Here is a 22,528-nt window from a genome sequence, read left to right as displayed (position 1 = left end):
GGTGGCTGGGCTGAGAACTGGCAGTGGAACATGGCCTCCTCGTTCCTTGCTACAACAACATCCTGAGGTGCCAGCACCACCCTGGCAAAGCTTTCGTCTGTGGCAGGGGAAGCATGCAAGGGTGAGCAGGCAGGGCAGTGAGCCCCACCCCACCCCTCTTCTAACCCCGTGACAGGCTCACCTGCAATGCTCAGGGTAAAGTTCTGGCTGCTGCAGGCCTGGCCAAAGGCATTGTGGGCGCAGCAGGAGTAGAGGCCACTATGCTCAGGACTGGCTGGCCGCAGAGTAAGGTTCCTCTCCTTGCTGCTGATCGTGTGGGTGTTCTGATCATCAGAGAGGGGGACCCCATCTCGGAACCACTGGTAGGTAGGCCTGTGCGTGGGAGTGAGGGTCATAAGCAGGGAAAGGGGCACACAGCAGAAGTCTAGCCAGACACCCAGTTTACAAGTGGAGGAAGGGAGCCGTCTGCATAAGGGTAAACGTTAGTTCTGAGACAGAAGCAGAGAGATTCCAGAGCTGTCAATTCTAAGAATCCAGGGTTATCTCATGGAGTGTTCACCCTTCTCCAGCCACTAGAGGCTGGTGGGAGCACTTGGGTAGGGGTGAGGAGCACTGCGGGCTAGGGGAGTGGTTACAGCACAAAGTACATGGGCAGACTCTAGCACTTGGGGTGACATCTCTACCCAACTCCGCCCACCCTCCTTGGCTCCTTACCGAGGGTGCCCGTCAATGTGACATCGAAGGATGACCTGGGTCTGCGGCTGGATCTCGGCTTCTGAGGCTGGGTGCTTGAGGGCCACGGGCCCTGCCTCGATCCCTGGAGCAGGGGCCACATTTGCAGTGAGAGCAGAGCAAAGCGGGAACGCGGAGGGGAAGGAGGGAGCCACGGAGCCCACAGGCTCTGGAGCTGCACATGCAGGCCAGCTCTGTGACACTACGGCTGAGACCCGGCACTGACAGAACACAGGCCCTGTCCCCAGCAGACCAAGCCTAACACATGCCAGGGGCACTCACGGCAGGCTCTGGCAGATGAATGGAGCAGACTTAAAGTGGTGGGGGAGGTTAGGAAAATGAGCGAGTTTTGTCTGCGGTAAAAGTGTGTGCTCAGCATGTGGGGGACCCTGGATCCAATACACTGCAATGAAAGGGGGAGGGAGGGGCTGAGAGGATGGCGGGAGGGGAGGGGAAGGGAGGGGAGGATGGAGGGGAAGAGAGGGGAGGGGAGGATGGAGGGGAAGAGAGTGGAGGGGAAGAGAGGGGAGGATGGATGGGAGGGGAGGATGGAAGGGAGGGGAGGATGGAAGGGAGGAGAGGATGGAGGGAAGGGGAGGATGGAGGGGAGGGGAGGATGGAGGTGAGAGGCTGAGAGGATGGAGGGGAGGGGAGGATGGAGGGGAGGGGAGGATGGAGGGGAGGGGAGGATGGAAGGGAGGGGAGGATGGAGGGGAGGGGAGGATGGAGGTGAGAGGCTGAGAGGATGGAGGGGAGGGGAGGATGGAGGTGAGAGGCTGAGAGGATGGAGGGGAGGGGAGGGTGGAGGGGAGGGGAGGATGGAAGGGAGGGGAGGAGGGAGGGGAGGGGAGGATGGAGGTGAGAGGATGAGAGGATGGAGGGGAGGGGAGGATGGAGGTGAGAGGCTGAGAGGATGGAGGGGAGGGGAGGATGAAGGGGAGGGGAGGATGGAGGGGAGGGGAGGATGGAGGGGAGGGGAGGATGGAGGGGAGAGGCTGAGAGGATGGAGGGGAGGGGAGGATGGAGGGGAGGATGGATGGGAGGGGAGGATGGAGGGGAAAGGCTGAGAGGATGGAGGGGATAGGACAGGGTGGGGAAGCAGGAACGCAAAGACGGAGTGAGGAAAGGAGGGCTGGAGGGAGGAACCGTCTAAGTCCCTCTCATCCACACAAGCGTACACAACTCAACTCCGCCTGCCCCACTGAACTGGCAATAGGAGAAACTGAGGCAGAAGGCTCCCTGGACTCAGCCGCTGAGCCTGACGGGTGAACCATGCACAGGACCCTCCCTCCACACAGGCTCTCACATTTGATGTTGAAGGAGGCATTGGCACTGCGGGCTTCCTCTCCAGTAATATTATCCCGAGCCACACACTGGAAAGCACCAGAATCCTGAAGTCGGTCCACAGCTGCAAAGCTCAGGCTGCTGCCCTGGGCAAAGCGTCGCTCGGTGTCCTGGACGGGCACTCCATTGAGCAGCCAGTACACCTGCACCGGGCCCGGGGACTCAACCTCACAGCGGAGCAGCGCCCGGCGCCCTTGCAGAGCATCCTGGGAAGACGGCTCCTTGATGAAGACGACCGCTGCCTGGACACCTGCAGATACAGATGCGGGAGAGCAGGGTCAGGGGGAGCTGACCTCTCCATCCTAAGAGGAAAAGGTCAACAAACACGGGTGAAGCACACTGCTACAGTTGCCAAAAATCCCCTGAGGAACTCAGATTGTGCTGGACGCTCTGCAGGATCCCAAGATGAACCTCGCTGCGATCAAGGCCCTTGAGTTCTGAGGGTGCCCAGAACAAACACATGAGCCACAATTGCGGTCCTGTAAATGCCAAGGAGACGCATGAGCAGACTAGGAAGGGAGCCCTGAGATCCGGGTGGGAGCTGACGGCATCAGGCTTCCCAAAGAAAGGGCCCCAGACTACAGGACCAGATCCTAGGTCTTGATGCTAGGCTGGGAACAGGGGACATTACAAGCGACCCAACCCTCCCTTGCCTACCACAAAACAAAGGTCAATCTTGACCTAAAGAACATCATGGAAAGACTTGACCTGAAACACACAAGAGCACCAGCAACAGAGGTCGGAAAAGCTTCGGGGCCTACCCAGAGGCCATGCAGCCCTGAATCCTTAGGGGGAGCTTGGGCAGACACCTTCCTTTCACCGGAGAAGCCAAAATTCTCTAGACACATAAGCTATAGCCAAGACATACAAAGGTGGTCCTAACGTCCTCTATTCTAGCTCCAAGAACCCAGCCACGGTCAAAGCCAGAGATTTTGTGTAAAGCCATTATTCGCCTTCCTGCACGTGGTCACTCAGCTTTGGTCACAACTAGGGGACCAAACCATGAACAAGGGGGGCCCAACAACCAAAGGCAGAACCAGGGGAACCAGCAGATGGGCTGGAGAGACGGGGGGGCCGCGGGGGGGGCAGGCCTGGACGCGTGCACGGCATGGCTAGAGCAGCGTCAGGAGGAACACGCAGGGCTTGGTTCTTGACCATGTGGTGCCTTGGGGAGTCCTGGAGCCACTGGGCTTGAACACGGAAGAAATGTTCCCAGCCACCAGGAAGAAGCAGGGTGAGGGCCATGTACGGGCAGGGAGACACCAACAGGGTCACTTTCCAAGTCACTGGAGACTAATCACAGCTTAGTCAGCACTCTCTGAGGACCCTGGAGGTGAAGTCTGTTCTTCTAGGCATGAGACTGTCTTCTCATATTCCAGGTCTATACAAGTCCTAGAATCCAGCAGGGCTGGGTCCAGATGAGGTGCTATTCTGGTATCAGTCCATCTTCCAATCCCTCCAAAGGCCTACATCTCCCGACACAAAACATTCAGGGAGCTCGAAGTGTCCCAAGCACCCTTGCTCCTTCTCAATGGGGCCCTGTGGTTCTCTGGGCAAGACAATTCTGTGGCAAGCAGGTGATCCTACCCACTGTGCCAGTTAACAAATATACCTTCAGGCACTGCTGAGCACCCTCAGTTACCGTGCCAACCCAGACAAGCCCCTATACATGTCTAAATACTCCACAGGGTGTGGCCCTGCCCCTGCTAGGCATCATGATACAACTCCTTTGTCAGACACACAGAACAGTAAACTCGGGCCCTGAAACATGAAGGTTCAGATAACTCACATGTCCAAAGCCAAGCCCATAACCCAAAGAAGCCAATCCCTCATGCTATGCTCTTCTCAGCCCCGCCCTGGAAATATCTGATCCTCTGGAGTCAGTCTCCCCGTCAGGTAGTGTGGCAGACATTCTTCCCACAGACAACACCAGACATGCGAGGACACTCAAGGAATGCTGGTTGACTTTAAGAAAATTAGTGTCAGCGCACACCTTTCATCCCAGCACTAGGGAGGCAGAGCTCTGTGAGTTTGAGGCCAGCCTGGTCTACAGAGCTACACAGAGGAACCCTGTTTCAACCCCCCCCCCCAAATTAGTAGCTAAGACAGTCCTGGCATCAGGAACACTGGCCAACCACCTCCTGTGACGGCAGATTCCGCTCCACTCCAGTGGCCCTCTGTAAATACAATTCACCAACATCTTGGGACCCTCAATGTGTAAATCTAAAAAAGCAGAGATTGAATGCCTTTTGCAATAGCCAAGATATCCAACTTGTTGTTCAGAATAATATGAATGCAGTCAACACAAGATGGTAAACTTGCTTAGAACATCACGAGTTTTAAAAAAGTGTGTGTGTGTGTGTGTGTGTGTGTGTGCACGTGCATGTATATGAAGAGGACAGAGGTCAACCTCAGGTACCACTCCACAGGAACTTGTGTCTCTCTGGTACTAGATTCCAGGTATAAGTCACCACACCTGGATCCTTTATGTGGGCTGGGGATTGAACTTGGGTCCAAGCCCTACACTCACTGAACCATGTCATCCTTGAGATGGTTTTACTTGTTTGTTTGTATGGACAGAGGGCTTGAATATGGAGATCTGTGGACAACTCCTTAGAGATGGTTCTCTCCTCCACCACTGAGGTTCCAGGAATTGAGCTGGGGTCATTTATCAAGCTTGATGACAAGTGCCTTTATCCACTTTAACCCTCTCACTGGTTAAACCCATGAGATTTTCTCTTCTTTTGGGGGGGGGGGTTGGGAAGAAAGCAGCCTGATTGTGTAAGGGTTTTGTTTTTCCTCTTACAGGTTTGTTTTCTTTCTAATCATGTGTGTCGTCCAGATTGGGACAGACCAGACTCAGCAAATGTCCTGCTCCGCGTGCTTCACACAGGAGGGTGTTGGAACACAGCTGTGTGTGTGAAGCGTCTTGGCCAGGGCGCACCTTTGGTGAAAGACGGCTTCTGTTAATCCGTGAACGCGCTTCCTGCTCAAAGACTCAGACTCTCAGAGCACTAGAAACTTTCCCCAAGTCAAGGCCCAGGGATATGCCCAAAGCCTGGACAGAGGAGAAATCACCAACAGAGAGCAGAGGACAACCAGATGGTGGACGGGTGAGGGAACAGGCCCTGGGGGTGCGGGAACCACAGACCACCTGCGGCAGAAATCTGAGGCCTGTAACTCAGATGGACACCATCCCAGCCATCCCTGCCTCGCTCTCCACATCCTCTCCTGGGGCCCGGCCTAAGCTGCTCTAGAGCTGTGACCAGAGACGCTGCATTCCCAGACTGCCACTCAGAGTGCCCCATCCCGCATCCCCATGACACGGCCTGAGAAACATCCAAGTCAGCCCCCCAGGGGCCTCTGCCTGACGTCAGCTCACAGCAGGTCCTGGTTAGTGCTTGGCTGGGACAGACTTTCATGTTTCAAAAACCAGCAGAAAGGAGCCTCCAGGCTTCTCCGAGGCCCTGCTCAGCGTCCCCCCCTTTACTCAGACGGCAATGGGAATGTGCCCAGGCTGCCAACCTGCATGGCTTGTGGTAGACATTGCTCCACTGGTGTTTCAGGGAACCAGAGAGTCCCTGGCAGCGATGACAGGCCCTTAGGGGCTCTTAGAAAGCTCTGCTTGTGCAAATGGTAAGAAATGGTATATGGCCAGGTGGTGGTGGCGGCGCACGCCTTTAATCCCAGCACTCGGAAGGCAGAGGCAGGCTGATCTCTGTGAGTTTGAGGCCAGCCTGGTCTACAGAGTGGAGTTCCAGGACAGCCTCCAAAACAATACAGAGAAACCCTGTCTCAAAATAACAAAAGTGAGACACAGCAACGACAGAGGGCTTTCAGAGGACTGTCTCAAGGTGGTGCGTTTTGTCCCTCACCTCCACCTTGAGGACACCCTCAGTCCTGAGGTCTGGGAAAGGCCTTCTCTGGTGACTCCCGGGTCCCGAGTCTCCTAAGGCTGCACTGGGCCTCAGAGGGGCGCTGCGTCACAGCAGCCCACTCAATCCGGCAGCCTTCCTGACACAAAAGGGCCCTGTCCTGTTATAATCTGGGATTCTGCCTCAGCGTAGCTTCCTGCACCCTTTTCCTTGCTATACAATAAAGACGCCAGGCTACCATACAGGCTGTGCAAGGCCTGAGTGGATTCATATATGCTAACTCCACATACACCACAGAGCATCCTGCTGTCCAGGTAGGACTTTGCCTGTGGGCACAAGTAACCCAAGAAGCCCTTTAGCAATAACATGCAGGCAGAGCCATCTCCCTCCACTGGGCAGAAACCACAGCAAGTCGGAGCTGCGGATACCTCACAAGGCTCTTTCCAAACCATAGCTTTCGGCTCTGTAACAGCCACACACACACTTAGGACTGCACTGTAGCCCAGCCTCTCAGGAAAAGGCTTCTACACCTGCCCCAGCCTGGCACCCAGCTGTTCCTCATACACAACCCTGGACTGATATCAACCCTCTGGTTGCTCCCTGAGCTCCAGACCCAGCCAGTCTGTGTGCAAGGGTATGTGCTCATACACATGTGTTGACACACACGCTACATGGAGCAGGGAGCGGCAGTAAGTTCAATTTGGGGATTTTGTTTTGTGGTACTGGGGTTCAAACACAGGGCCTTGAGCATGCCAAGCAAATGTTCTACCATAGAATTACACTATAGTGTGTGTGTGTGTGTGTGTGTGTGTGTGTGTGTGTGTGTGTAGCCTTGATTGCCCTGGATCTTGCTGTATGTAGATCAGGTTGACCTTGAGTTCAGAGAGATACCTGGCTCAGCCTCCTGAGAGCTGGAATTAAATGAGTGAACCACCACACCTGGCCCTAGTACTTGGTTTTTAGGAACAGGGTCTCACAATGCAGCTCAAGGCAACCTTGAATTGAGCTCCTCCAGCCTCTGCCTCCTAAGTACTGAGAACACACATTGCCTCCACACACAGGAGGCTTTAACTGAGCAATTTTGGCTAACTCATTCTAAGTATCCACTTCAACTGCCCATCTTCCAGGGCCTAATCTTCTGACCCATGAAGAAAAATACGCCTCCAGGACCCGTACAAGCCTCAGAATCAGCATCTGACGCAATGATTTTAATTCCTTCTTCCCCCCTCTCACTAAATAAAATTCCACTCTTTGGACGGGCGTCTCAAGACCAGGACGAGCTACCATGACCATGGTAACTGAGTCATGCCAGCCCAAGCATTCAGGGGCAGGCTCTGAAGGCCAGCGGCACCTAACACGGGAGTGTGTTCACGAGAGTGACTGTGTGGCACCCTCTACCCAGGGTCCACCAGGCAGTCACACACACCAGTCACACACACACCAGTCACACACACCAGAGTCCAAGACAAAGCTCCTGGCTCCAGGGTCCAGGTCCCTGTGGGGAAATCCTCAACTCCAGGTGGTCTCTGGAACCCAGAGTGAGTGGATCCTGTTGGAGCAGATACTAACAGAAGTGAGGGACAGTGTGCCAAGTTTCCATGCCCTTTCTGGAGCAACACTAGGGCACAGGCCGGGACAAGAAGTCTTCGCTTTGAGAAGCTCAAACAATCCAGGTAAGGGAGTCGGCTAGGCTCCAGCCCCACGAGAGGACAGTCCCCGACACAAAACGGAAAGCCCTGTTTTCTTTCCTCTGAAAGCCCTCTGTCGTTGCTGTATCTCACTTTTGATATTTTGAGACAGGGTTTCTCTGTATTGTTTTGGAGGCTGTCCTGGAACTCGCTCTGTAGACCACAAAGCTTCTTTCTCTGAATTTTATTTATATGCCTGCGTTTGAGTCATGCCACACGTGTGAAGTGCCCTTGGAGGCCAGAAGAGGGCATCACATCTCCTGGGCCTGGAATTAATTATACATGGCGGTGAGGCTTGTGGGACCCGAGCCCCACTCTCAACTGCCCAGCCTCCTCTCTAGGACCCTTCTTCATCCTTTCTTGAGACTGGGTTTCACGTGGCCTGCTATACCGCTGAGGATGACCTTGAACTTACAAAATTCTCTTGCCTGCTAGAACTACGGGTGTGCAGCACCACACTCAGCTTATCAGGGTACCGGGCACAAAACCCAAGACCTTCAGAAGAGCATCCAGGGCTTCAACTGCTGAGCCATCTCTCCAGGCCCCACCGGCTAAGTTTTGAGGATTACGTCTCCATCACTGTGGGGATAAATCACAGGGATGAACCACAAGCCCAGGCATCTCCCAGCTCACCCAGGTTGTTATTTGTGCCTGGGAGTTGAGACACCTTTCCCTCTGACTCTGAGGGCACTACATGTAGTTTCTGCACCAGGACAAGCAAAGACTACACAGCACTGTGTAGTCACTGAAGCTGGTCCACAGCAAACTTCGTACCTCACCAAGGGGTAGACCCACACCTCTCTGTATTCCCAGGGTCTACAAAGGGCCTTTGACCCAACACTAACTGGAACCCTATTGTCCCCAACACTCCGTCCACACGGAGAGAACAGAACCAGACTGTGTTTGCCTCCACACCTGGACAGACTCCCTCGTCCAGTCACAGAACAGAAGACAATCATCAGGGACCGAGGAAGAACCAACCTAGGGGTTCTCTCGCTCAGGTCTCACAGACCTGGCTGGTCTGCTTCCAGGAGGCCGTGTGTCTAGCTAGCACCATGTGGATCCAAGCAGAGTGTTGTGGCCTAAATGATCCACAGCCCCTGGTGTGGGCTCTGTCTTCTATGGGGAGGGTGGGACTTGACTCATGTGCCCTACCCTTCGAGACCCTTGTGTCTCCACGGAATCAGCAATGATTACAACAGAGTGAAGCAAAGATGGAGATTCAGAGGCCCCACCCCCGAGGCTGCGTCCCCGGCCCAGCCCCCAGGCGCACAGTTGGCTCTCATTTGGCAAATGTGGGGCCAGGCCTTGCAGGATTAACTGTAACCTCTACACGGCAGGTGCGGCGAGTCTGAGGTGGCTGAGGCAGAGAAGAATTTGTCATCTCTGCTGTGACCTCCCTCTCCTAGGCTCAGCTGCTGTGACCCCCCTCTCCTAGGCTCAGCCTCCCTACCAGACCCTCTGTGGCTCTTCTGTGCCACAACCACGTAGAGGGCTGACATCTGAGAGCATGATGACTCTGCCCCTCCTGGAGACTAGGATACTAGGAAAAGCACCCCATGAGCATGTATGGCCGTGGTTCTCAACCTTCCTAATGCCGTGACCCTTTAGTATCATTCCTCATGTTCTGATGGTCCCCAACCATAAAATTATTTTCATTGCTACTTCCTAACTGTAACTCTGCTGCCGATACGAATTGTAATGTAAATATCTGTGTTTCCTGATAGTCTTAGGTGACCCCCTCCAAAAGGGTCATTTGACACCCCCGCCCAAAGGAGTCTGGACCCACAGATTGAGAACCACTGATGCCTGGGAAAAGAACAGTCTTGTGAATGCCTACCTCACCCGAAATACTGTTCTAGATACACCTTTGTCTGTCACAGTCAACTTGATTTTTTTCTACAGGCCTGAGTTTCTCCTTTGGAAGGACAATTTGGACAGTTTATGTGCACCATCCCCAGCTTATGAGACAGTTTAAATTTAGCTTAACTTGAAATGAAATCCATGTGGGTTCATCGGTTAATAGACCGTTCTTCCAGGACCCAGGTTTGGTTGTCAGCACCCAGATCGGGCAGCTCACAACCACCTGTGACTTCAATTCAGGGGGTCTGCAGCTCTCTGAACCCTTCGGGCACTTGCATGGTATACATGAAATCATGTGCCCCCATCACAGCACACCAAGTTTCAAGATAATAAGAAAAATGAAATATAGTTGAAAATTCTCTTCCCCAGACTCTGTCCAGTAGCCACATTTCAAGTATTCAGAGTCACATGTAGCTTACAGTCACCATATTGAATGAACAGAAAAAAACCCTGCTTCGCCCTGGAAGAGACCCACTCTGTGGCCATGCCTGCCAGGCTCTGTAAGATGATGTGCTATTTCTGACCCCAGGGACTTCCAACACTGGTCCAGCAGTATGTATTTTTGCTTCTGTATGTGTGTGATATATGCCATTTGTGTAATGATATGATGTGTGTCATGTGTGTGATATGTATTGTTGTGTGATGTATGTGTATGATATGTGTGTTGTGTGATGTGATGTGTGTCATGTGGGGTGTGTATGTGTATGTGTGATATGTATTATTGTGTGATGTGAGATGATGGGTGTATGTATCATGTGTGTCATGTGATATGATGTGTGCTGTGTGTGATATGTTGTGGTGTGTGTGTTGTGTGATGTGATGTGTGTCATGTGGGGTTGTGTGTGTATGATATGTATTGTTGTGTGATATTTGTATGTGTCATGTGATATGATGGTGCATGCATGTCATGTGTGTCATGTGATATGATGTGCGCTGTGTGTGATGTGTGTCATGTGGGGTTGTGTGATATTTGTATGTGTCATGTGATTTGATGGTGTATGCATGTCATGTGTGTCGTGTGAGATGATGTGTGATGTGTTGTGTGTGTACAAACTAGACTGACACCTGGTATCTTTCTCAACTGCTCTCTACCTTATATACTGAGAGGAAGTCTCTCACTTGAACAAAGAAGTCTTGACTTAGCTTGTCTGGCAGCCAGCTTGCCTCCTGTGCCCTGGGATTTCAGGTGGCTGTCACACCTCTCTCTCAGTTATGTAGGTTCTGGGGATCTCAACTCTGTCTCTCATGTTCATGCAGCAGGTGTTTTGCTCCCTGAGCCAACTCCTCAGGCCCTCAGCCCACTTTTACAGACGAGGACCCTGGAGTGTCTTCATAAATGGCAGAGTGAGTGCCTACCCCTGGACATATCTTGTCCTCAAGTCTACATTCTTGCCATGATGGCACCCAAGGAACGCAATGGCTTCCTTATTTCTTCACTAATTCCCTTCAGCATCTCTCCCCAGAACCATTCTGTTGGATTTAATGTAAACCCTTTTGTTTGGATGTATTCTAAAATGCAATAGTTGTTTTACATGTAAGTATTCTTTAAAAGATTTTTATTTTATTTTTAACCATGTGTGTATGTGTATGAGTTTGTGCATGTGAGTGTAGGTACACATGGAGGCCAGAAGAGGGCACCAGATGCTCCTGGGGCTGAAGTTAGAGGTGATTGTGAGCCATCCAACACAGGTGCTGGGAACTGAACTCAGGTCCTCTGTAAGAGCAGTTAAGTGCTCTTAAATGCTGCGGCAATTCTCCAGCCATGCGTGCATGTATTTTATGTCAATGGCCTTGCAATGCATCTCCTCTACTTTCAGCTTTCATTTGCAACATAGTTTTGAGGACCCTTTCCTGTAGCTCACCCACTGCTGTCCTCCCCAGAAGACGAATGGACGGCTGGATTTGGCGGGAGAAGTAAAAAAAGGTTCTTTTTTTAGAGGGATGAAGAGATGACTAGGTGATTAAAGAGGGCTTGTTGCTCTTCCAAAGTTTAGTTCCTAGTACTCACATGGGGCTGCTCCAGGTTCTCTGATACCTTCATCTGCCTCTGTGGACACCCGAACACACATCATACATCACACACACACACACACACACACACACACACACACACACACAAATCTTAAGCCTAGCATGGTGGCACATGCCCTTAATCCCAGCATTCAGGAGGCAGAGGTAGGCAAATCTCTGAGTTCAAGGCCAGCCTGGTCTACAGCATGAGTTCTAGAACAGCCAGGGCTATATAGTGAGACAATTTCAACAAAAATTATTTTTTAACCACAGCTTGCAATTCACTCTTCACCACATACTGTCATTCTTCCATGAAGAGGAACCCTCGTTTCCCCCAGATTTCTGAGTATTTTCAGGGCTTGGACATCTCACACACGTCTCCCCCAGCTTCTCCTGGCCCCAAAAGTTGTCTGAGAGGCTGGAACTCAGCTGGTTCCAACAGGACAAGAGCGTCGGCAGTCTCCTATTTTTATATTTGTAAATGTCTGCAAACCACTTCCCAAGTGGCCAAGGGAGCAGACTGTGAGGAAATCGCTTTGCTATGTTGTGACGTGGAAGGCCTCCGGCAAGCTGCATCTGCCACACGGCCGGGGACACGCGATGATGGCAAACACGTGTGCAAGAGGCCAGGCACCCTGGAAGCGGGGCCGTTCTCTAGAGGCGGGGCCCAGAGTCGCACACTGTCCCTTCTTCCCAGAGGAGACGCACCCTACCTGCCTTACCAACAGCCGGCGTCAGGACACCGTGGGACACAAAGGGAAGAATCTACTGAAGGAAGAGCAGGATGCTTGGAAGCACTGATGGTCTGAGGCCAGGCTCACACTCCTGGACTCCGGGTTGTGGGTGAGGATGCTGGGGGCAGGACTGTGCATGGATCTCTGTCCCGAGCCATCAAACACTATTCTGTCTGTCACTGCTCTTGCTGGCTGGACAATGTTGACTCTAATGTACAGGAGAGGTGGGCAAAGCCTTGGGGCGTCACTGAACGAAACCATGACTGCTATTCAGCTGTCACTCAGAGGGAGAGCCCTGTCCACCCACACTAGATTGAGGGGACATCTGTGGCCTCAGCTGCTTGGTTAGAGTCAAGTCATTGAATGTCTTCAAATAATTCCTGACTCCTCAAAAATGCCATCGTTCTGCTAGTATTAACCACAATATTAATGACTTAGGGCTTGCTTGCTTATTGGTTTTCTTTGCAGTGCTGGGGGTTAAATCTAGAGCCTGTGGGTGCAGGCAAACACTTTACCACTGGATCAAAGGACAGTGGTTAAGAGCACTGGATGTTCTTGCAGAGAACCCAGGTTCCTTTCTTGGCACCCACATGGAGGTTCACAGACATCCTTACTGAAGTTCTTGGGGATCCAGTGCCCCCTTACATGTATGTATGTATGCCACGTGTGTGCAGGTACTCACAGAGGCCAGAAGAGGGCATCAGTGCTCCCAGAGCTGGAGTTACAGGCAGCAGTGAGTCACTGGGAACAGAACTCAGGTCCTCTAGAAGAGCAGCCAGTGCTCTTAACCTTTGGGCCATCTCTCCAGCCCCTCACTACTCATTACCTCAAAAACACATTCTGGATTCGCTCCCCAGCAACACATGCGCGCGTGCACACACAAACACACACACACACACACACACACACTACACTTTTCCTCCCAAAAGCAACACTTTAAAAACACATCATTTAGAAAACGCATTCTGGCTAAAGATGGCAAAGTAAAGACTTCAATTTCTAAATCAATACCAAAAGATGGAAAAAAAGAAATCAACCGATGAAGAACAGAAACAACTCAAAGCTATTTTTAAAAAGCACCAAAAACTTGCAGCTCACGCCAGATGCTTTCAGCCTGGGGCGGTCTACCCTGGGGGCAAACACCATAAAACAGAGCACGCACACACACACACACACAAAGCCTGGAAAAAAGAACTCTTCAGTGCAGCTGACGCAATAGCAAGAACATGACAAAGACCTAAGGCTCATTTTGTGCTTACTCTGCCAGTCTGCAGTCACCATCTAGAAGGCCCCAAGGTCTGGCTTTACTTAAGTGTCCCCTGGTTCTTAGAGGATTGTCTCTCACAGACCAGCAAAGCCAGGAATGATGGCGGACACGGAGCCAGAAGAGACAGGAGGGGAGGGGGAGGGACCAGGGAGAAGCTGGCAGAACAGAGCTGAGAGAAAGTGGCACAGGGACCAGCCGGCAGAAAGGCATGGACAGGGTGAACTAAAGACAAAGGTGAAGATGGATAACGGAGCCAGAGAGACATAGGACGGGAGAGACAAGACAGGGCAGTTGCGGGCACACAGGGCTCCCCGTGTCTGCAGCCCTGGCTGGGTCTCCTAACCAGCTCTAGCTGGCCCTGGCAGATCTGCCCTGGGTCTCCAGGAAGGGGACTCTGCCCGGAGCAACAGCACACAAGGAGGGAGATAGCTTTGTCCATGGGGAAGACAGAGGGAGGGAGGGGGGGGCTACACACCTGTGCAAGATTCTGACTTTATAATGGAGAGCCCTCAATTTAGAGGCTCCTGGTAAATAATTCACCAGGAAGAATACAATGCCTTCCCTGGCCTCATCTATTATTCAACATAAGAAATGTGCCATGTTGTTACATTTCCTGACATCTAAAAATGGTCTGAGCCATTAGGCCAGGAGCAAGATGACGGTAGGGCAATTTCTACCCAACTTTCCGAGAAGTCCTGCAGCTCAGGGAACTCACCATGGCTCCTCAAAGCCACAGCAGCTGGCATGGAGGTGCAGGTCTGTAATCACAGCCACTTGGGAACCTGAGGCAGGAGGATCACATTCAAGGCCAGCTTGGGCTGTGTAGCCAGTTTGAGACCAGCCCAGGCAATTTAGCAAGACTCTGTCTCAAATTTAACAATTTAAAAGGCCTGAGAAGTGGGTATGGAGAGACAGTTTAGTGTTAAGAGCACCAGATGCTCTTTCAGAGGACCCAAGTTCAATTCCCAACATCGATATAGTGGCTCACAATTATTTGTTACTCCAGTTTCAGGGGGACCGGAACCTCCCCGGGGACCAGGTATGGACATGGTACCCAAAACATATATGCAGGCAAACAGCCATACACATAAAAATAAAAAGGGAAATAAGTAAGTAAATGGCCTGGGAGCATAGCTCAGTGGTAGAGCCATTGGCCTAGCATGTCCAAGGTCCTGGGTTCAATTCCAGCAAAGGGGTAAGGATGTAGTACAAGCTTACCCTCCAAAAAAAGGTCAGGTCAGGGCTCAACTGTGAGGTCCCAAGAGCAGCACAAGCCCAGGTCCCAGGAGCACACAACTGTGGTCTGAATGATCCAGAAGTTGCATCCCCTCTCAAGAAGGAAACGGCCTCATTTGAGTCTTGGGGCAACACAGTTCCTGAAAGGTTTTACAGCCCAAGTGAGTGTCCTGCCTCCTAGGTGCCCAGCACGAAACACGGCATCCTATTCGGGCCTCCGCTTCTCCCGTGTCAAACTGATGTCTCCTGCTGTCTACTCCGCAAGTTCACTACCAGGACAAAAGGCCTATGTGGAATCCAAAGAGCCACACAACTGCGCAGCCCCAGCCCACAGGGTACATGGAGGACGGACACGCAAGAGTTCGGGGACTGATGAGTTGGCAAAAGGGCCCGCCCAGTGGGTAACGGTGCTTGCTGCCAAGCCTGACCCAATCCCCATGACCCACACAGCAGAAGGGGCAAGTGACTCTCACAAGCCGTCCCGTCCCTGTCCTTCATTTCTGCAACGTTTCACACAGCACCCGTCTCTAACATAAATAAACAAGATGCAGTAACAACAGAAAGACCCTGGAGACAGCCTGCATTCAAGTCTCACCCCCTCATCAGGGTCACCTTGGACAATCTGTGTATTCCTTTTGTTTTGTTTTTGAAGACAGGGTTTCTCTGTATAACAGCCCTGGCTGTCCTGAAACTTGCTTTGTAGACCAGGCTGGCCTGGAACTCTCAAAGAGTCACCTGCTTCTGCATCCATAAAAGAGTAGTGATTACAGAATCAGTACTCCTGGCTTTTAATGAAAACTCAGCTCACAACACAGGTTACTTGGCTCTGTGTTTGCTACACTGATCTCTATGAATTTGGACCCTTAACCACTATAATGCTCAGAATTTTTGTTTCAGTCAATATCTAGTCTACCCCAGGGTGGCCTTGAACTCCTGATCCTGCCTCAGCCCCCAGAAGGTTTTTTCAATGTATGTTGTAAAAGGGTGCTCTGTCTGCATGTACATCTGCACATTAGAAGAGGTCATTGGATCCCATGGAACTATATAATGACTGCCACTCGTGAGCTGCCATGTGGTGCTGCAAATCAAACTCAGGTCCCCTGGAAGAGCAGCCAGTGCTCCTAACACTGAGCCATCTCTCCAGCCCCAACCTTACAAGTTTATTATATTTTTATTATACATACATGCACGCATACATACATACATACATACATGCATGAATGAGTGTTTTGCCTGTATGGATGTCTGTGCATCTTGTGTGTCCAGTGCCTGAAGAGACCCAAAGAAGGTGGCTGCCAGCTGCCATGTGGGTGCTGGTAATGTAACACGCACTCACGTGGGCGTGCATACCGTGGCAAGAGTGCAGGCCAGAATACAGCTTGCAGAATTGGTTCTCCCCTTCCAGCACACGGATTCCAGGACACCACACTCTGAGGGAGAACACTGCCCACCTCCCGCTCAGAACAGACCTTTGCAAACTACCTTGTCCGTCTGTCCTCCCTGCTTTTCTTCTCTATTGTTGTATGCTCACCCACCATGTTGCCCAGGCTGGCCTCCAACCCCTCGACTCAAGTTCTATTCCGCCTTCCTTGGGGACCAGGCACACACATGGTACACACACATATATGCATGCAAACCATTCATCCAAATAAAATAAATCTTTTTAAAGAACAAAACAAAACACAATAACCTAAAGAAAGAAAAGCTCACAGGAGGCTTAATGAGCCCCCCAACAAGGACAGGAGGACATGCCCGTAACAGTAAATTCTGCATGGACTTAAAACACATGAAACAGTTTCAAATCCATTCTTTCACCAACACACACACACACACACACACACACCTTTAGTCTCAACTCAAGAAAGCAGAGCTCAGTAAAAATCAACCTGATGGATTTAGAATGCCTAGGAGACCAGACTGTGGGGTGTCTATGGGGTGTCTCCAGGCAGGTGTAACTGACACTGAATATGGGCAGCACCATCCCATTCGCTGGGGCCTGCACTGAACGAAAAGAAAACGTGAGCTAAGCACCAGCACCCATCTCCCTCACTAGGAATGCAGATGTGATGTGACAGGCCTCAGCTTCCTGCCAAACCCACATGTCCCCACTATGATGGACTGCACCCTCTCAGACTGAGACACACACACATGCACACACGCACATAAAGACACACACATGCACAGACAGACGTACACACACGCACACATGCACACACACACATGCAGAGGTACACACACATGTACATAAAGACACACACATGCACACACGCGCAGATGCACAGACAGACATACACACATGCACGCACATGCAAACACGCACATACACATTCTCCCTTAAGTTGCTTTTGTCAATGAGAAATGGGACCATATTGAGACCATTTCAAAGCCATGTGTGCTGACCCATGCTGATGGCTTCAGCCCTTGAGAAGGCTCAGACAGGCCCATCAGGAGTTCAGCCTGGGTACTATGGTCAGACTCTGTCTCAAAAAACCAAGCTCAATTCCACTAAACAAAATTCATGAGTTTATTACAGCAATTTTTATTAATGCTGTATTGTTTTATAAATGCCCAAAAGTACCTGTCTTTTTTTTGTTTTGTTTTGTTTTGTTTTGTTTTTACGAGACAGGGTTTCTCTGTATTGTTTTGGAGAAAAGTACCTGTCTTATTGCTTACCCCTGAAGAATGCTAGAAAACATACTTCATTGTTATGAAAACTGAAGATAAATAGTAAAGAAAGCATTTATTTTCTTTTTTTTTCCTGAGACAGGGTTTCTCTGTGGAGCCCTGGCTGTCCTGGAACTCATTCTGTAGACCAGGCTGGCCTTGAACTCACAGAGATCTGCCTGTCTCTGCCTCCTGAGTGTTGGGATTAAAGGTGTGCACCATCATATCCAGCCATTTTCCTTTCTGAAGAACAGCTATATCTCAGGGTAACGAAACTAATAGGTTTGTCTTTACAGAAATTTCTAGCTAATAAATAGAGTATCATCCTTTTACAGTCCTCTAATGAAATAACTGCTCTAGCAATGATTACTGAAGGCTGCAGATCTCAGAAGGACGAGCAGATGTTACATGTCTACTGAGGGAGACACACATGGAAAAACATAATCAAATCCAGACCCAATAAAGCCTGGAGACCCAGTGTTCATTACTAACAGGCTCAGGAATCTCCATAAACTAATTTGGAAGGGAAAGAAAAGATGTCTCATCGGATAGCGACCTGCCACGAGATTGGCGACCTGAGTGCCATACCCCGGACCCACCTGATGGAAGGGCGGAGCCGGCTTCACCACGTGTCCCTACCCACTGACATCGCTGCTTGCCTGCTTGTTTGTTTGTGAGACAGGGCCTCACCATGTAGCCCTGGCTGTCCTGGAGCTCTCTATGTAGCCAGGCTGGTCTCGAACTCCCAGAGATCCGCCCGCCTCTGCCTCCCCAGTGTGGGGTTAAAACTGTGCGCCACCATGCTGACTTTTTTCTTTAAAAGACAAAAACATCAAAGTTGGACGGCAACAGGTCATCAGCTGGGACAGTAACAGCACACATTCCCACACCCATCCTGCACACTCAGTCCTCACACCCATCCTGCACACTCAGTCCTCACACCTCTCCTGAACACTCACATTCCCACACCTCTCCTGCACACTCACAGTCCCACACCTCTCCTGCACACTCACAGTCCTCACACCCATCCTGCACACTCACAGTCCTCACACCCGTCCTGCACACTCACAGTCCTCACACCCCTCCTGCACACTCACAGTCCTCACACCTCTCCTGCACACTCACAGTCCTCACACCCATCCTGCACACTCACAGTCCTCACACCTCTCCTGCACACTCACATTCCCACACCTCTCCTGCACACTCACAGTCCCACACCCATCCTGCACACTCACATTCCCACACCCATCCTGCACACTCACAGTCCTCACACCTCTCCTGCACACTCACATTCCCACACCTCTCCTGCACACTCACAGCCCTCACACCTCTCCTGCACACTCACAGTCCCACACCCATCCTGCACACTCACAGTCCTCACACCTCTCCTGCACACTCACAGTCCCACACCCATCCTGCACACTCAGTCCTCACACCTCTCCTGCACACTCACAGTCCTCACACCCATCCTGCACACTCACAGTCCTCACACCCATCCTGCACACTCACAGTCCTCACACCCGTCCTGCACACTCACAGTCCTCACACCTCTCCTGCACACTCACAGTCCTCACACCCATCCTGCACACTCACATTCCCACACCTCTCCTGCACACTCACAGTCCTCACACCTCTCCTGCACACTCACAGTCCTCACACCCATCCTGCACACTCACATTCCCACACCTCTCCTGCACACTCACAGTCCCACACCTCTCCTGCACACTCACAGTCCTCACACCTCTCCTGCACACTCACAGTCCTCACACCCATCCTGCACACTCACAGTCCTCACACCCATCCTGCACACTCACAGTCCCACACCTCTCCTGCACACTCACAGTCCTCACACCTCTCCTGCACACTCAGTCCTCACACCTCTCCTGCACACTCACAGTCCTCACACCCATCCTGCACACTCACAGTCCTCACACCTCTCCTGCACACTCACAGTCCTCACACCCATCCTGCAGACTCACAGTCCTCACACCCATCCTGCACACTCAGTACTCACACCCATCCTGCAGTGGCCGTCTTCTGATGTCCTCAGTGCTTCCTTAGAGCCTGCTCAGACCTAACCCTGGGCCAGCACTTCGCACACGACCGCCATGCTGCCCCACAGAGAGCACAGGAGGCAGGAGCTGGGCTCACACGTACCCAACTCGGCCCCGGTGGCCCTGTGGGAGGCGGGTGTACCGGAAGCAGCGGCTGCTTTGCGGTGTTTAACTGCACCAGATAACTTGATCATGCTCTCCCCACCCCATGTGGCACCAGCAGAGGGTCAAATCCTAATATGGGTTCCGGGTAGGCAATTACATTAATTATCATCATTAATTCAACAAACATTTATTTAGAGCCTACCATGTGCCAAGTACTTCGTAAGTCACTGGAGATGCGAAGAGAAAAACACACAATTACTGTCTTTAAGCGTCTCAGCTCCGCGGGGGAGTCAGACAAGTAAGCATATAATTACAGTAATAGCTAACACCCAGTGACCCTCACTACGCACCAGGCGCCGTTCCCAGCACTTAACCATCCTGTCTTGTTAAGGCTCATGCCCAGCAGTGCAATGAGTGCCGTGATCACCTCCGTGCAGACGAACTAAGGCACGGAAGTAACGCTACTTGCCGACGCCTGCAAAGCTGGTAAGAGACAAAATGCAGTCTCGGGTCACATCTGGTTCCAGAGGAAGGCTACTGTGAGCACTAGCCTTGCCTGCTCTGCCACTCATTACGATGAGAGGATCCTTGGGGGAAGCTTCTAAATCAGAGGGAGGGAATACAGAAATGGGGAAAAAAGAGAAAGAAAAAAGAAACTAGAAGGTATCTTCAAGACAAGGCTTTATGGAGGAATGAGGCTTGGAAGCCAGAAGGCTAGGGATGAAACTCTACTGTAGAAAGTGACGGGCAAGCACGAAGTCCTGTGTGCAAGCCCCAGTACAGGACAACACACATGAAATAAAAAGCCAGAGACCGGGTACGACCAGAGAGCTCCAAGATCCCATGGCTACACTGTTTTGGAGCAGAAAGGCAAAGGAGACAAGATAGACATTTATCCTGCTCTGGTCCTACAGGTTAAAAAAAAATGGCTACCTCCACAGAAAGTCCACCTTTCTAAGAGGGAAGCTACCACAGCAGAAAGCAAACTGAAGAAGTTAAGCCCCATTGTGGGGAGAGAGGCAGGCTCAAACCACTGAGGTCCTGAGTACTGCAACACACCTCTCCTACAGCTCCCAAGGCTGTCGCAAAACAGCCACACCTGAGGTGCTTTAACAGCACCAATGATTCCTGTCCTCATTCTGAAGGCCAGGGGGTCCAAATCAAGGCCTTGGCCAGTGGGCTCCCTGCAGAGGCTCTGTGTCCCATGATATCCCCAGCTCCCCGGGGCTGCTGCAGTCACCAACACTTCTTGGCTTATGGCTGTATCACTCCAGTCTTTGTCCATCTTCCCTCGAGGGGTGTTTGTAGCTCTTGTCTTTGAAAAAATGATGTGTGTGTGTGTGTAACTATGTATGTATACCACATATGTGTGTAACTGTATATATGTATACCACATATGTGTGTGTGACTGTATGTATGTATACCATGTGTGTGTGACTGTATGTATGTATACCACATGTGTGTGTGACTGTATGTATGTATACCACGTGTGTGTGTGTGTGTGTGTGTGTGTGTGTGTAACTGTATGTATGTGTACCACATGTGTGCCGTCTCTCCAGCCCCTCTTCCTTCTTACTGGACACCAGAAGTTCTGCAGGATCAGTTCTGCCCCACTCAATAACTCCATTTTCACTTCAGTAACTTAATCCTAAACCAAGTCACATTCACAGGTACCAGGGTTAGGACTGTAGAACACGGCTGGGGTCTGGAAGTCAGGACTAAAGCAAGAGACCAGACTGGAGTTTCTGAGCTTGAACTGTGGCTGCTGCGTGCTGAACATGTTATCTATTACTGCAGTATTATGTCCCTAGTCCGCTGTGGTTTACAGAGATTTTGTATTTGGAAAATGAGTAAATTTTCTTGATGAGACTGAAGTATTTTTTCAGTTGTTAATTGAGTTTGCCACATTAAAAAATGTCTTCAAAGAACATTCATTTTTATGATGATGAGGAGGAGGAAGAGACAGGTTCTTACTATGTAACCCTGGCTGGACTGGGATCACCCCATAAACCACGCTGCCCTCTACCTCCCAAGATGAAGCTTACAGTGCCTAGACTTGGAATTTTTTTCCCGAAAAGTGAGGAGTGGATTCCAGTTGTATTTAGGTCTCCTTTTGCCTCCTTTGAGAAGTGTGTGACTTTATGAGGGTAAAGCATCGGCAGATTTCTTTGGACAACGTCCTTGTTTGTGATACCTTAGACCTAGACTTAATCTGCCAATTCCTTACATCAGACTTTTACAGGAACAACTGTAAGGGGGTTGGTTTCTTTTCTGTGCTGTCAATCAACACTTTGGGGACAAGGCTCTGTAAACTCTGGGATGCACACAGGATGTCATCTGCTCTGTGGCTCTATGACAGCCTACGAAGCATAATGTGCTCAACCTTTTTGCAAATGTTTTCCTACAAAGCCATTTAATACAACAAGTTTGGGAGTTACTTATTACAACTACCGTATAACTTGCTTTTTTAATAGTAACTCATCTATTCAGCCATGTTAACAGCCCTTGAGTACATTTCTTTCTGATTCTTTTTTATTATGGTTAGTCATTTATGTGTGTGCTCACAGGCATGCACGTATGCGGGGAGGCCAGAGGCAACTTTCAGGGACCAGTTCTCTCTTTCCACCACGGGGTCCTGGGGCTTGAACTCGGGCTGCCAGGCTTACTGGGAGGTACCTTAACCCACTGAGACATTTGCCAGACCTCTTTTTAAAATTCTCTGAGTGAGTGTGCACAAACGTGCCAGTGTGCACATGGAGGTCAGAGGACAAGCCTGAGCATCAGTGCACACCACCCTTTGTTTAATTCTCCCTTTCCACCTCCTGCTCTGCCACAGCAGGCCTAGGGTTACAGCAGGCCCTCCTGGGGTCTATCCTCAGGTCTGTGCGCTTTCACGGCGGGCACATCCCCACCAAACCATGTCCCCAGCCAGTGAGCACCAAGCCCTGTCCCCAGT

The 22,528-nt window shown here is 51.1% G+C and overlaps 1 protein-coding gene across 1 annotated transcript in view; it reads right to left on the bottom strand.

Moving 5' to 3' along the window:
• Ptk7 (protein tyrosine kinase 7 (inactive)) overlaps positions 1-22,528 on the bottom strand; it is a 61,530-nt gene that overhangs the window by 21,030 nt on the left and 17,972 nt on the right. The window contains exons 2-5 of the mRNA XM_005072346.4: positions 2,039-2,326; positions 715-817; positions 182-372; positions 1-97 (exon numbers count right to left, since the gene is read on the bottom strand). The exon at positions 1-97 is cut by the window's left edge and continues 54 nt beyond it. Of these exons, the coding sequence (XP_005072403.1) occupies positions 1-97; positions 182-372; positions 715-817; positions 2,039-2,326 (679 nt within the window). The remainder of the gene's footprint in view (positions 98-181; positions 373-714; positions 818-2,038; positions 2,327-22,528) is intronic.

This window comes from Mesocricetus auratus, unplaced genomic scaffold (assembly GCF_017639785.1).
Source record: "Mesocricetus auratus isolate SY011 unplaced genomic scaffold, BCM_Maur_2.0 Super-Scaffold_100021, whole genome shotgun sequence".
In the NCBI taxonomy this organism is placed as follows: Eukaryota; Metazoa; Chordata; class Mammalia; order Rodentia; family Cricetidae; genus Mesocricetus; species Mesocricetus auratus.
This window is presented reverse-complemented; position numbering and strand designations above follow the sequence as displayed.